The sequence below is a fragment of the Giraffa tippelskirchi genome, chromosome 9 (assembly GCF_054371585.1).
Source record: "Giraffa tippelskirchi isolate mGirTip1 chromosome 9, T2T-mGirTip1v1.2.pri, whole genome shotgun sequence".
NCBI lineage: Eukaryota > Metazoa > Chordata > Mammalia > Artiodactyla > Giraffidae > Giraffa > Giraffa tippelskirchi.
Window position 1 is genome coordinate 126129451 of NC_137283.1, and position 13693 is coordinate 126143143.

A 13693-nucleotide genomic window follows, 5' to 3' on the forward strand; every position below is an offset into this window, starting at 1 on the left:
AACTCTATTAGCCTTTGCCCTGCTTCATTCTGTACTCCAAGGCCAAACCTGCCTGTTACGCCAGGTGTTTCTTGACTTCCTACTTTTGCATTCCAGTCTCCTATAATGAAAAGGACATCTTTTTTGGGTGTTAGTTCTAGAAGGTCTTGTAGGTCTTCATAGAATCGTTCAACTTCAGCTTCTTCAGCATTACTGGTCGGGGCATAGACTTGGATTACCGTGATATTGAATGGTTTGCCTTGGAAGCGAACAGAGATCATTCTGTCGTTTTTGAGATTGCATCCAAGTACTGCATTTCGGACTCTTTTGTTGACTATGCCAAAGCCTTTGACTGTGTGGATCACAATAAACTGTGTGGATCACAATAAACTGTGGAAAATTCTGAAAGAGATGGGAATACCAGACCATCTGACCTGTCTCTTGAGAAACCTGTATGCAGGTCAGGAAGCAACAGTTAGAACTGGACATGGAACAACAGACTGGTTCCAAATAGGAAAAGGAGTACATCAAGGCTGTATATTGTCACCCTGCTTATTTAACTTATATGCAGAGTACATCATGAGAAACGCTGGGCTGGAAGAAACACAGGCTGGAATCAAGATTGCTGGGAGAAATATCAATAACCTCAGATATGCGGATGACACCACCCTTATGGCAGAAAGTGAAGAAGAACTAAAGAGCCTCTTGATGAAGGTGAAGGAGGAGAGTGAAAAAGTTGGCTTAAGGCTCAACGTTCAGAAAACTAAGATCATGGCATCTGGTCCCATCACTCCATGGGAAATAGATGGGGAAACAGTGGAAACAGTGTCAGACTTTACTTTTTTGGGCTCGAGAATCACTGCTGATGGTGACTGCAGCCATGAAATTAAAAGATGCTTACTACTTGGAAGGAAGGTTATGGCCAACCTAGATAGCATGTTTAAAAGCAGAGACATTACTTTGCCAACAAAAGTCCGTCTAGTCAAGACTATGGTTTTTCCAGTGGTCATGTATGGATGTGAGAGTTGGACGGTGAAGAAAGCTGAGTGCCGCAGAATTGATGCTTTTGAACTGTGGTGTTGGAGAAGACTCTTGAGAGTTTCTTGGACTGCAAGGAGATCCAATCAATCCATCCTAAAAGAGATCAATCCTGGGTGTTCATTGGAAGGTCTGATGTTGAAGCTGAAGCTCCAATACTTTGGCCACCTCATGCGAAGGGTTGACTCATTGGAAAAGACCCTAATGCTGGGTAGGATTGGGGGCGGGAGGAGAAGGGGACGACAGAGGATGAGATGGTTGGATGGCATCACCGACTCGATGAACATGGGTTTGGGTAGACTCCGGGAGTTGGTGATGGACAGAGAGGCCTGGCGTGCTGCAATTCATGGGGTCGCAGAGAGTCGGACACGACTGAGCGACTGAACTGAACTGAACTGAACTCAATAACCTTCATTAAACTTACCTAGTTGTGCAACCATCACCACAGTCAAGTTTTGTAACATTTTTATCTCCCCAATAAGATTCCTCTTACTAATTAACAGTTAGTGATGATTCCCATTCTTACCCCTATGGTCAGTAGCTCAGTCATATCCTATTTGTGACCACATGGATTCCTCTGACTATGGAATTTTCTAGGCAAGAATACTGGAGTAGGTTGCCATTTGCTTCTCCATGCATTTTTCTTAAAGTGTTGGTTTCTTTTCTTGATCTTTCACTGGGTTTCATACTTGGTCTTTTATTTTTGTCAGTCATGAAGCTGTTTTTTTTTAAAAAGTTGGAATATATTTCACATATCATAATATTTGCCTTTTCAACTATATAGATCAGTGGTTTTAATATATTCACAAAGGAATGCAAACATCACTGCTATTTAATTCCAGAACATTTCATCACCCCAAATAAAACACATAACCATTAATGGTCACTTCCCATTTCCCCCGCTCTCCAGCCCCTGGCAACCACGAAGTACCTTCTGTCTTTATGAATTTGTCTGTTGTGGACTTTTCATATAAACAGAATCAAACAATTTGTGACCTTTTGTGTCTTCTTTCATTTAGCATAATGTTTTCAACATTGATCATGTTGTGGCATGAATCAATACTTCATTCCTTTTTAATGGCTGAATAATATTCCATTATATGGGTATACCACATTTTGTTAATTCATATTTCAGCTGATGGCCATTGGATTGTTTCTACTTTTTGGCTGTTATGAGTAGTGCTGCTGTGAACACTCATGTACAGATTTTTGCTTGGACGTATGTAAGATCTTTACTTCTAGGAGTAGAATTGCTGGGTCATATGGTGACTCAGGGAGAAGGCAATGGCACCCCACTCCAGTACTCTTGCCTGGAAAATCCCATGGACGGAGGAGCCTGGTAGGCTACAGTCCATGGGGTCGCTAAGAGTCGGACACGACTGAGCGACTTCACTTTCACTTTTCCCTTTCATGCACTGGAGAAAGAAATGGCAACCCACTCCAGTATTCTTGCCTGGAGAATCCTAGGGACGGCGGAGCCTGGTGAGCTGCCTTCTGTGGGGTTGCACAGAGTCGGACACGACTGAAGCGACTTCGCATAGCATAGCATAGCATAGCATGGTGACTCAGTGTTTAAGCTTTTGCTGCTGCTGCTGCTAAGTCGCTTCAGTCGTGTCCGACTCTGTGCGAACCCATGCTTTTGAGGACCTGCCAAACTGTTTTTTCAAAGCACACTATTTTATGTTATCACCAGCAGTGTGTGAGAGTTCCCATTTCCTGACATTCTCACCAACACTTGTTATTGTCAATCCTTTTTAACCCATCCTAGTGGGGTATGATGTGGCATCTCATTTTTTTCATATGCATTGCCTTTATGACTAATGATGTTGAGCATCTTTTCATGTGTTTATTAGCCATATGTGTATCTTTGGAGAAATGTCTGTTTAAATCCTTTACACATTTTTATTGGATTATCTTTCTATTGTTGAATTGTAAGAGTTCTTTATATATTTTGGATACTAGACCCTTATCATATATATGATTTGCAAATGTTTTCTCCCACTCTGGATTGTCTTCAATTTTTTTGAAGCAACGAGGTTTTAAATTTTGATGAAGTCCAGAATTGTTTCTTTGAGGCATAATTCAAATAAACAGGCATCTCTTTAGCAAACACTGATGATCTGGGCAAAGAAGGACTTTACTCTGGAATGCTAAGATGAGTTCTTTCCCTGTATTGTCTGTTCCTGGAAACCTCTAGTCTTCACACTCTGAAGTTCCTGCTTGTGATGGGGAATTGCCTATGTTTTCTGGCCCTCTGAGATGGTGTGAGAGATGGTGATGCAGCATTTTTCAGGGTTTTTCACTTACTAAAAGCTGGCCCCTCGATGAGAGAGTGATGGAGTTAGCGCTTTCTGTTTTTGAAAAGGTGGTATTGTCTGTGGATCATAAATCGTGTGTAAGGCGGAAGTGAAACTCCTCTCACTAACCACTGTGACAGCCTCTCACCTTCCTTCTTGTTTTGTGGTTTTCCCAGTTCTGGACTTTAGCGACCCCTTCAGCACGGAGGTAAAGCCGAGGATCCTGCTCATGGGCCTAAGAAGGAGTGGCAAGTCATCCATCCAGAAAGTCGTCTTTCATAAAATGTCTCCCAACGAAACTCTGTTCTTGGAGAGCACAAACAAGATCTGCCGGGAGGATGTTTCCAACAGCTCCTTTGTTAATTTTCAGATTTGGGACTTCCCAGGACAGATTGACTTTTTCGACCCCACCTTTGACTATGAGATGATCTTTCGAGGGACAGGAGCACTGATATTTGTCATAGACTCCCAGGTAAGGCTCCATCTCGGTGTCTGGTGGGACTGCAATGCCCCTGCTCCCCTACGTTGACACAAGTTCCTTTGCGATTGTTTGGGTTTGGGTTTTAGGGTCAGGAATAGGCATTTCTACCAGACTAGCATTTCTCAGGAGAAGGCAATGGCATCCCACTCCAGTACTCTTGCCTGGAAAATCCCATGGATGGAAGAGCCTGGTAGGCTACAGTCCATGGGGTCGCTAAGAGTCGGATACGACTGAGCGACTTCACTTTCACTTTTCCCTTTCATGCACTGGAGAGGGAAATGGCAACCCACTCCAGTATTCTTGCCTGGAGAATCCCAGGGACGGCAGAGCCTGGTGGGCTGCCGTCTATGGGGTCGCACAGAGTCGGACACGACTAAAGTGACTTAGCAGCAGCATCTGCAGCATTTCTCAGTTGTGGCTGTCTGGCTTTGGAAAGGGGAAAAAAATCTCCCTTCACGCAACCCTGACCAACAAGTAGTGTTTGGGAACTGTGTGCCCTCAGCAAGCCTAAAGAGGACCTCACAGAGGGAGGGGACCACTGTGATAGCCACTGAAAGCAGCTGTGTGTCCCCTCTCTGGTACTCTTGGCAGATATCTCTAAAAGATCACAGGTTCTCTGCAACAAAAATACATGATTACCTACATTGCAAAGTGTTTACTATTTCCTGTAAAGATAAAGTTCTCTAAGAGTGAACATTTTTCTTCTGAATCAAATTATTACAGTTCCTACTAGTACACCGTTAAGGCAACATGACTGGTATGTATTTTAGAGGTAACTAAATACAAAATGTGAAATTTGAGATACATATATTTTTTTCTACTCAATCTGTATCTGCTTGACTAAAGGTTTAGCATCAATTCTATTTTTGGTTTCTGTTTGTATTGAAAAACCTTGTTCACATAAGGTGGATATGGGGTGATTTTTGCTCTAGCATTCACTCAGTTATTTAAATTGCTTCCAAGTTGTATCCCCTAGGTTACCTGATTTTCTGTCACACAAAAAATTATTTTTTGTGGTTTATCAGTAGACAATCCTGATTGTATTTTCATTTTAACTTTGCTCAAAGCAAAGAATTGGGAGCCACTTGGCTGGAGAAGAACCTTATCCCCCAGGCTTGAAAGTCACTCACTTTATTGGTATTCAGATCAGCCTTCTGAATGGTCTCTTTGGTACTCTGGGCCTTTGTCCTGTGAAGTGGGGGACAGGGCTGATGGTGTAAGGGCAGGAGGAGGGGGAAACATCAGGACTAAAAGTACATCTCAGGCAGGTCAGTCTTAGGAAAGAGCACAGGTAGCAGACTGGGACACTGACATTGATTTATTTCAAACTATTCCACGTGCAGTTACTCTTAGAAAGTGTCCCCAACGGTGGGCTAGCCAGAAGGCCCTCCTGAGGGCTCTCTTTTATAGCTGTAGGGGATTAAAAGGCAGGCAACAAGTCCTACAGGAATGCCCTAAGCCAATTCTAAGCCCAGGTCTCAATGTTTGCCTGAAATTGTGGACCTGCAAATGGACAGGTGGGGCTGAGCCTCTTGCGAGCCCAGTCGTGTTGGGGAGGAAGGGCTGTGAAGACCATCAGTAATAATGGTTCTGAGTCCATGCTTGCAAAACTTTTCTCGGACAAGACTACTCATGCCCGAGAGCATTGTAAACTCACTCATGGATCAAGGTGCCTGTTTAATATAATAATGAAATTTGCAACTCAGCCTTTTAGTTCCAAGTGACTGCACGGTGAACTTGTGGAGCTGTGGGAGCATGGCCGGATGGTTTGAGGTTCTTTTTCTCCTTTGTGTGTGGGGTAGTGGACTAGGGAGGCTGTCCATTCCAATATCTGATCCATGGACAGCCATGCCTTTCTTCCTGTGGGCCCATCCAGAGATGCATGCCTCTAGCACCTTCATTGGGTCCAGGTGCTGCTGGGAGCCACACTTTCCTGGCTGTCCTGCTCATCCTGACCTGTTTCCTGGCCCATCTGTGGTTTTGGCAGTATCCCCTTCTTCCTGTCTCAGGTTGGCCAGCACCATAAGTCAGGAAGCTTAAAGCGCAAGATGAACAGCCGGGCAGTGAACAAGCCACTCATTGGGAGAGGAGGCTCCAGGGCTGTCACGCTCCTCTTTTTCTTCTAAGCTCCCTTTTGTCCCTGAGTCTTGCAGCTGCTGCTTCTGTAGCTGTTGAACTGGGTAGCAGAACTAGTGGCCCTGCCCGTGGGTAAGTAGATTCCAGCCCTGACTCATCACTTCAGGACTGTGGCTCAGGAAGCACTTAACATCAATACCAGATTGTTTATACATACAGTTTACATTTATGGAATTTGAATTGCTTGTGCAACTCTGTCTCAGGTGTTGATAATACAGCTTTAATGTGACTAAAATAGGTACCCTTGCTGGTTTTTTCATTGTTTAGGGTGTTTTTATTGCCTCAAAGTAATCTCCCTTTTTTTGGTTTGTTTGATTGAAGTATAGTTGATTTACAATATTGTATTAGTTTCAGGTGATATATATTAAAGAATATATATGCATATATTCTTTTTCAGATTCTTTTCCTTATAGGTTATTATAAAATCTTGAGTATAGTTCCTTGTGCTATACAGTAGGTTCTTGTTGGTTATCTATTTTATATACAGTAGTGTGTATATGTTGGGCTTCCCAGGTGGCGCCTGCCAATGCAGGAGATGCAAGAGCCATCGGTTCGATCCCTGGGTTGAGAAGATACCCTGGAGTGGAAAATGGCAACCCACTCCAGTATTCTTGCCTGGGAAATCCCATGGACGGAGGAGCCTGGTGGGCCCCAGTCCATGGAGTCACAAAGAATCGGACAGGACTGAGTATACACACTAGACACACTAGTGTGTATATGTTAATCCCAAATTCCAAATTTATGCCTCTCCCTCCCACACTTGCCAATTTTTATTTTCTATTTTTTTTTTTTTGCCTGTTTTTTAAATTGCAGCTGTAATTTGGTTTTAATTTAACCTGAGCATGAAAAGTGGACTTTCAGTAGGGGTTGGTAAATGTGTTCTTTGTTTTGTTTCTTGGCTTGTTGGGTTTTGTTCGGGCCATAGGGCAACAAAAGGCATAAGAGTAAGAAATACATCTTTTTAAGTTACACTTTTTAAAAGGTAGGGAAAAGCATTGTTGAGAGTTGTCATTTACTAAAAATAAGGAATATTTAACTTCGTTAACAAAGCAGTTTCCGAGTCTGCCTAATAGACTTTTCTGTTGGAAGCAGACTGTAAAAATTCACATTTGTGGGAATCTTTACTTGATGTGATTGCAAAACACTAAACAAAACCGAACTTGAGGAAAGTGTCTCAGCAACTCTTGAAGGTCACTGCAGTACTCTAAGCAGTACTCTGTTTGTCTGACACCTCCTAGTTTTATTTTTTGCTTGTGAATTCCTCACAGTCACAGGATTGCCAGATAAATACATCACCAAGGAGAAAAATGTGTCCTCACATAATGTAAAATAAAAGAGAATGAAAGCATCAAGAGTGATTTCCCATGAACTGCCCAAGGGACACTGCCCGCCCCGGGCAGCCCACAGAATGTAGCACGTCTCCAGGGCCACCCTCGCCCCCCCACCCCAGGAGCCATTTCTTTTTTTTTTAAATAATTTTATTTACTTATTTGGCTGTGTTGTGTCTCCATTGCTGCTCGGGCTTTTCTCTAGTTGCAGAGATTGGGGTGGGAGGCTGCTCTCTAGTTGTGGTGTGATGGCTTCTCATTTCACTGGCTTCTCTTGTTGTAGAACACAGGCTCGAGAGTGCAGCCTCAGTAGTTGTGGTGCACTGGCTTAGTTGCTCTATGGCCTGTGGGATCTTCCCAGACCAGGGATTGAACCTGTGTCTCCTACACTGGCAGGTGGATTCTTTACCATTGAGCCACCAGGGGAGCACCCCCACCCTGTCCTGGGAGCCATTTCACAGGTGCTTGGGATCCAAACTAGAGTGTTGGCTTAACTCATATCCGTGATTGTGATTGTGACCTGCCTGTAATTCCTAGATCTAATTTGAGAATAGAAGCCAGACAAGGTGTTTTCCCTTTTTTTAAATTTGTTGTAGAAGATAATAAACACAATAGGAAAAAATCACTCACTGTCTCTGCTCTAGTAATCAAATATTTTCTTCTTTGTCATGTCATTTTTTAGCTCTTGTAGATCTGTACCACTTCATCAGTTTTCTGGTAATCAGACCATTTCATGTGCTTGGCAGGGAGGTTAGAGGAATGATTTCTAATCTTTTGAGATCATGATACACTCTTGACCTTGGCTTCTTCTGCTTACAGACACATGCCCTTAACTCCTCTCTTCAGTTAAAGACATAACCAATAACACTTGTTGAAGTGTAACTTACATACAGTGAATTGCACTCATTTTTTAACAAATATTTATTTGGCTGCATCAGGTCTTAGTTGCAGCATGTTGGATCTTGCGTTGTGTGTGGCACACAGACTCTCTATTTGTGGTGTGCAGCTCAGTAGTTGCAGCAGACTGGTTTAGTTGCTCCCACACATGTGGGATCTTAGTTCCCTGACCAGGGACTGAACCCATGTCCCCTACACCACAAGGCAGATTCTTAACCACTGGACCACCAGGAAGGTCCCAAATTACATTCATTTTAAGTGCACAGTTCAACCACTATGCACCTTCTAACCACCTTCTAACTTTGAGAGTGTTTCCACCACCCTGAAAGCTTCCTTTGTGTCCTTTCTCAGATGTACCCCCTGCCCAGGTTCCAGCCTCAGGCTGATGTGATGTGCTTTCTGTCTCTATAGAATAGTTTGCCTTGTCTAGAATTTCTGTATGTGGAATTGTATAATCATGACTTTGTTTTTTATTTAAGATATTATAATGTGTTAAGAAAGTGCCCCAAATTATTAAACTAGAATTTCTCCCAAATGCTTAGCCCAGCATCCAATCCCTTGAGGAGGAAATGGCAGTCCACTCCAGTATTCTTGCCTGGAGAATCCCATGGACAGAGGAGCCTGACGGGCTACAGTCCATGGGGTCACCAGAGTCGGACGTGACTAAACCACGCCACAGTGTCCAATGTTTGTTTTTCATTTTAAACAACTCTTTAGAGTGTGAAGGATGAAAATGACTGTCTAGTCTTTTTCTCCCTTCATAGTTTCCTGTTAGTATCTTAGTATTTTGATTTATCTAAAGACTGGGGATACATTTTTTTTTAAATGGGCAAAATATTTTAATAGACGCACGGCCAAACCAGACATACAGTTAGCAAGTGAGCACGTGTAAAGATGCTCAAAATCACTAGTTATTAGGGAAATGCAAATAAAAACTATAATGAGATACCACCCCAAGCCAACCAGAATGGCCAAAATTGAAAAAGACAAAAACAAACCAACCAACTGGTAATACCAAGTGTTAGGAAACACGGAGAACAGCTGAAATTTCTACACTGCTGGTAGGAATACAGAATGGGACAACTACTTTATTTTTTTTTAACTTTTTATTTTATATTATAGCTGATTAACAATGTTGTGATATTTCCAGGTGGACAGCAAAGGGACTCAGCCATACATATACATACATAGGGGTACATTTTTATTAATTAGTTTTGGGAATACAAGAATGGCCAAAAACATCCCCTGTTTTATTGGCTTTTCTGCATTTGTCCAGTTTTGGAGTCAGAATGAGGGGGTGAAAAGTCCTTTAAATTTTGTTTTGAAGATCCCTTTCGTTTTTGCTATAAAAACAAGACCTGTTGGGGAATTCCCTGGTTGTCCGGTGGTTAGGACTCTGAGCTTCCACTGCCAGGGTCACGGGTTCGATCCCTGATTGGGGAACTGGATCCTGTAAGCCATGAAGCCAGGAAAAACAAAAAAACCCCAAACCCGAGACATATTCGCACCCTTCAGGTTGGCAGTAATGACGAGATTTGACAACCCTGGGTGCTGGTGAGAGTCTGGAGGAGGGGTTCTTACATGTTATCTAGTCAAATTCAAGGTGCTCATTCCTGTGACCCAACAAGCCAGAATTCAGGGTAAGCCCTAAGAAACTCACCAACAGGCACAGAGATTTGTGCGTGAGACTGGCCACATTGTCATCTTCTGATCTAACACATAACTGGAAACATTCTGGATGTCCATCAACAGGCAAGTAAGTGACAAATTATAAACCATTCACAATGGAATTTTATAGAACTGTTCATAGGAATCATACATCAGTTATGTGCTTCAACAAAGGTGAATCTCACTGACATAATGGGTGCGAATAAGGTGAACTGTAATCCACAGGCAAGTTGATATTGCTGTAAATTTTTAAATAATGTAAATTAATTCTGTATGTTGTTTGAGGATATGTAGATATATCTTAATGGTAATGTATAAAGAGGTGAGTGATGTTAAAGGCAGAAGTCAGGATACTGGTAACCTCTGGGAGACGTGGGGTAGAGTGATGGGCTCGGCTGGCAGGATGGGGAGAGACGCGGGGCTTCGGTGTCCACTGTGTGATTTCTTAAACAGAGAGATGCGTACACACAGGCCTTCATTGTATTATTGTATGGGTATCATCTGTAGAAGGAGAAAAAAATAGCATTGTGTTATTTGGGGCAATTACTCTAGACCAGCGGTCAGCAGACTTTTTAAAAAAGGGTCAGATGGTCATTATTTTAGGCTTTGCAGGCTGTGCTGTCTCTGAGGAGTTTCCACAGAGGAAAACCACTCAACTCTGCCCATGTGCCCCCAAAGTAGCCATCGACCATGTGTGTATGAAAACATGTCTTGGCCCTTAAATACACGCAGTGTTTGTCAATCATACCTCAGTAAAGCTGGGGATGGGGTGAGGCGGGAGACGGTGGGAGGCAGCCCAGAAGGCTTCAGCAAGAAGCCCCAGAGAGGCCTCCCTGACATGCGTGTGCTTTGTTCCCAGGACGATTACATGGAGGCCTTGGCCAGGCTCCACCTCACAGTGACCAGGGCCTACAAGGTCAACACCGACATCAACTTTGAGGTGTTTATTCACAAAGTGGATGGTCTGTCAGATGACCACAAAATTGAAACCCAGAGAGACATTCACCAGAGGGCAAATGATGACCTTGCAGATGCTGGGCTAGAAAAAATTCATCTCAGGTGAGAACAGAAATGCCTCAGGGATCATTGGGGTCCCAACGTTACCACAAGTAGTTGGCACAGACAGTCATTGACCTGTGTACCCTGTTTTGTGCTGTAGACATCAGGATAGTATTTGGGAAAAGTGAGCTTTGCGTGTGCTAACTCCAATCTTTCAGAAAAGTGTTGGGGTTATGAAAAATTTTTTTGACCAAAGAGCAAAGCTAAGCCTTCCTCATATGAAAAACACGGAAGAGAAAACCCATACACTACATCCAGGAAGTTAATCGATGCTGAGGTTTACTATTATAGGTAGTATCTATCTATAATTATAAGGAATCCTCTAAAAAAAACGAATAGAAATAAATATTCACAGAGGAAAGCCACTTCTCTATAATTTTTGTGGGGTAGTAGGTATGCATCATTCATTCAGCAAATTAGAAAAATGAAAAGATTAGATACTTCAGTATCAATAATGTAACTGCTATAACGTGAGAGATGTGTATGAAGATTAGTGCAGATTCTCTTGGAGAATGTAAGGAAGCTGATATAGGCACATGCATCTGCATTTTTAAGCCTTCTGGTCCAGCCAGTCAGCAGAGACTAGGCACAGTTCTTGCCTTCAGGGAGCTGGACAGAAATGTCTTGTTAAGATATGTTCTTTTTTTTGGCCGCACTAATGGCTTCTGGGAATTTAGCTCCCTACGCAGGGATTGAACCCTGGCTCTTGGCAGCGAAAGTACAGAGTCCTAACCCACAGGCTGCCAGGGAATTCTCATGTTCATTTTTTACTGAGGTGGTTTTGACTTCTGAAGGGGCTAGAATGTGTGCTGAAGAGCTGTAGTAAATACAGAAGGCATGATACTGGTGTTATGACAGTCTGAACAGCCTATTCCTCAAAGGTAAAAAGTGATGAAATACTGTTTTGTCTTTCAGCTTTTATCTGACAAGCATATATGACCATTCAATATTTGAAGCTTTTAGCAAAGTGGTTCAGAAACTGATTCCACAACTTCCCACCCTGGAGAATTTGCTAAACATCTTTATCTCAGTAAGTAAATAAATATCATCCCATTAGAGTCATTCGCAGAATTTAAGAATAACGTTGCAAAAGTGAAAACGATCTTATTTCTACTTGGTCTGACAGTACTTCAAGGTCTCTGAAATACTACATTTGAAGATTGCTCCTACATACTGTTTTAGGTCTGTTAACTCCCAAAACAGTTCCTATGCTTCACTGGTATAGTCGGAATGTTTATTGAAGTTGTAGGCAATCATTCATTGTTAATAGAGTCCTATCAGAGGTGGAGGGCATAAAAGTTAATTTTGGCTATAAGATACGTTGAATTTTTAAAAATCTGTTTAACACTGTGAATAAATGATATGGTGGCTGGCTGAGTCCTAAAAACTACCAGCTCAAAGTAGAATTACCACAGACCTTTAGTTGTATTCACATTGATTCTCACTGCACAATTTTGAGTTTGTTTGTTTAGACTTTTAAAATCTACTTTTTAATTTAAAATTAGTAAAATTTGTGTGATAATTCCAGTTTTCATTTCTTAAGTAGATCCATTATAAAGATGTTCATGATAATGAGGTTTAAATTGTAATAAAATGAAACAACCGAAATTTTTGCTAGTTCATATTTGAGACTGAGGATGTCATATCATTTTATGTAACCATGTCATGCTCTAAAACCAGCTATCCCTTTAAGGCAGCATCTCCTTTTTGTTTCAGAATTCTGGAATTGAAAAGGCGTTTCTCTTTGATGTGGTCAGTAAGATTTATATTGCAACAGATAGTACCCCTGTGGATATGCAAACCTACGAGCTCTGCTGTGACATGATCGATGTGGTCATTGATATTTCTTGTATTTATGGGTAAGTAGAACATTCTGAAAGGCTACTGTCAAGCAAGTTTCTCTTTTGTAACCCTTGAGGTATTTTGAATTTACTTATTTGATCTTAATACTTTTGTTTGAAATGATTCAGATCTATAAATACACCATTTAGTATGTGATAATAATAACAAAAAATTGAATAAATGCCTAGGCATTATGCTGATAATTTCATTGCCTACATTATACCATTGAATTCTTCACTATTCCATGAGGTGGGAAATTACTATTCCCATTTTACAGATAGGAAAACTGAGGTTCAGAGTGGTGAAGTTTCTAACCCCAGCTCACACTATCATTAAGGAATGAAATTAGTATTTGAACTTGTCTGATTCCTAGTTCGTCTATTGAAAAATCTGTCACGTATCATAATGTCGTGTATACTTGAGGGAAAGTATTAGGATCTTTGGGTTTCTACATAAATATCTCACATTAACGATAGTTCTGTTACCTTCTTTATAATAGGAAATAATGGCTGGATTTTTTTTTCCAGTATACTTTTGATTGTCTTTTGCTGTGGGTAGCAGAGAACTATAAAACTAAGCAAACAACATTACCTGCTTAATATTATGGTCTTACCTTCTTAGAAAACTGAATTTCTTGTACATATAAAAGAATATAAAATAAGGAATGAAGAAAATTGATTTTGTTACTGGACACAGAAATAATTCCCCATAATAGTAAATTTGCTGAATTCAGGATTTTGTACAGAGTGCGTGAGTGTGAACTGTCTTATTAAGGTATTAGGTTGTTGCTGCCTGTTAATATGGGATCTCACAATATCATCTCACAGTCATTGATGGGGTAAAGCTTTTCTTCATCTTTTTCTTTACTCGCTGGCTATGATCTGCTTTATGCAACCTTCTCTGCCAGCTTCTAGGGAGCCTTGGTCTCACCACTGTTTCCTTCCATTCGGTTCAGACTCTTTCTGTTA

General features: G+C 41.5%; 1 protein-coding gene across 4 annotated transcripts in view; it reads left to right on the plus strand.

Moving 5' to 3' along the window:
- The window catches only part of RRAGD (Ras related GTP binding D), a 36910-nt gene that overhangs the window by 13104 nt on the left and 10113 nt on the right, over positions 1-13693 (plus strand). For 3 of the 4 annotated variants that reach the window (XM_081528550.1, XM_081528548.1, XM_081528551.1), the window contains exons 2-5: positions 3491-3786; positions 10684-10883; positions 11799-11913; positions 12600-12742. In XM_081528550.1, coding sequence (XP_081384676.1) covers positions 3491-3786; positions 10684-10883; positions 11799-11913; positions 12600-12742 — 754 coding nt within the window. The remainder of the gene's footprint in view (positions 1-3490; positions 3787-10683; positions 10884-11798; positions 11914-12599; positions 12743-13693) is intronic. The other variant, XM_081528549.1, reaches the window with a different exon arrangement.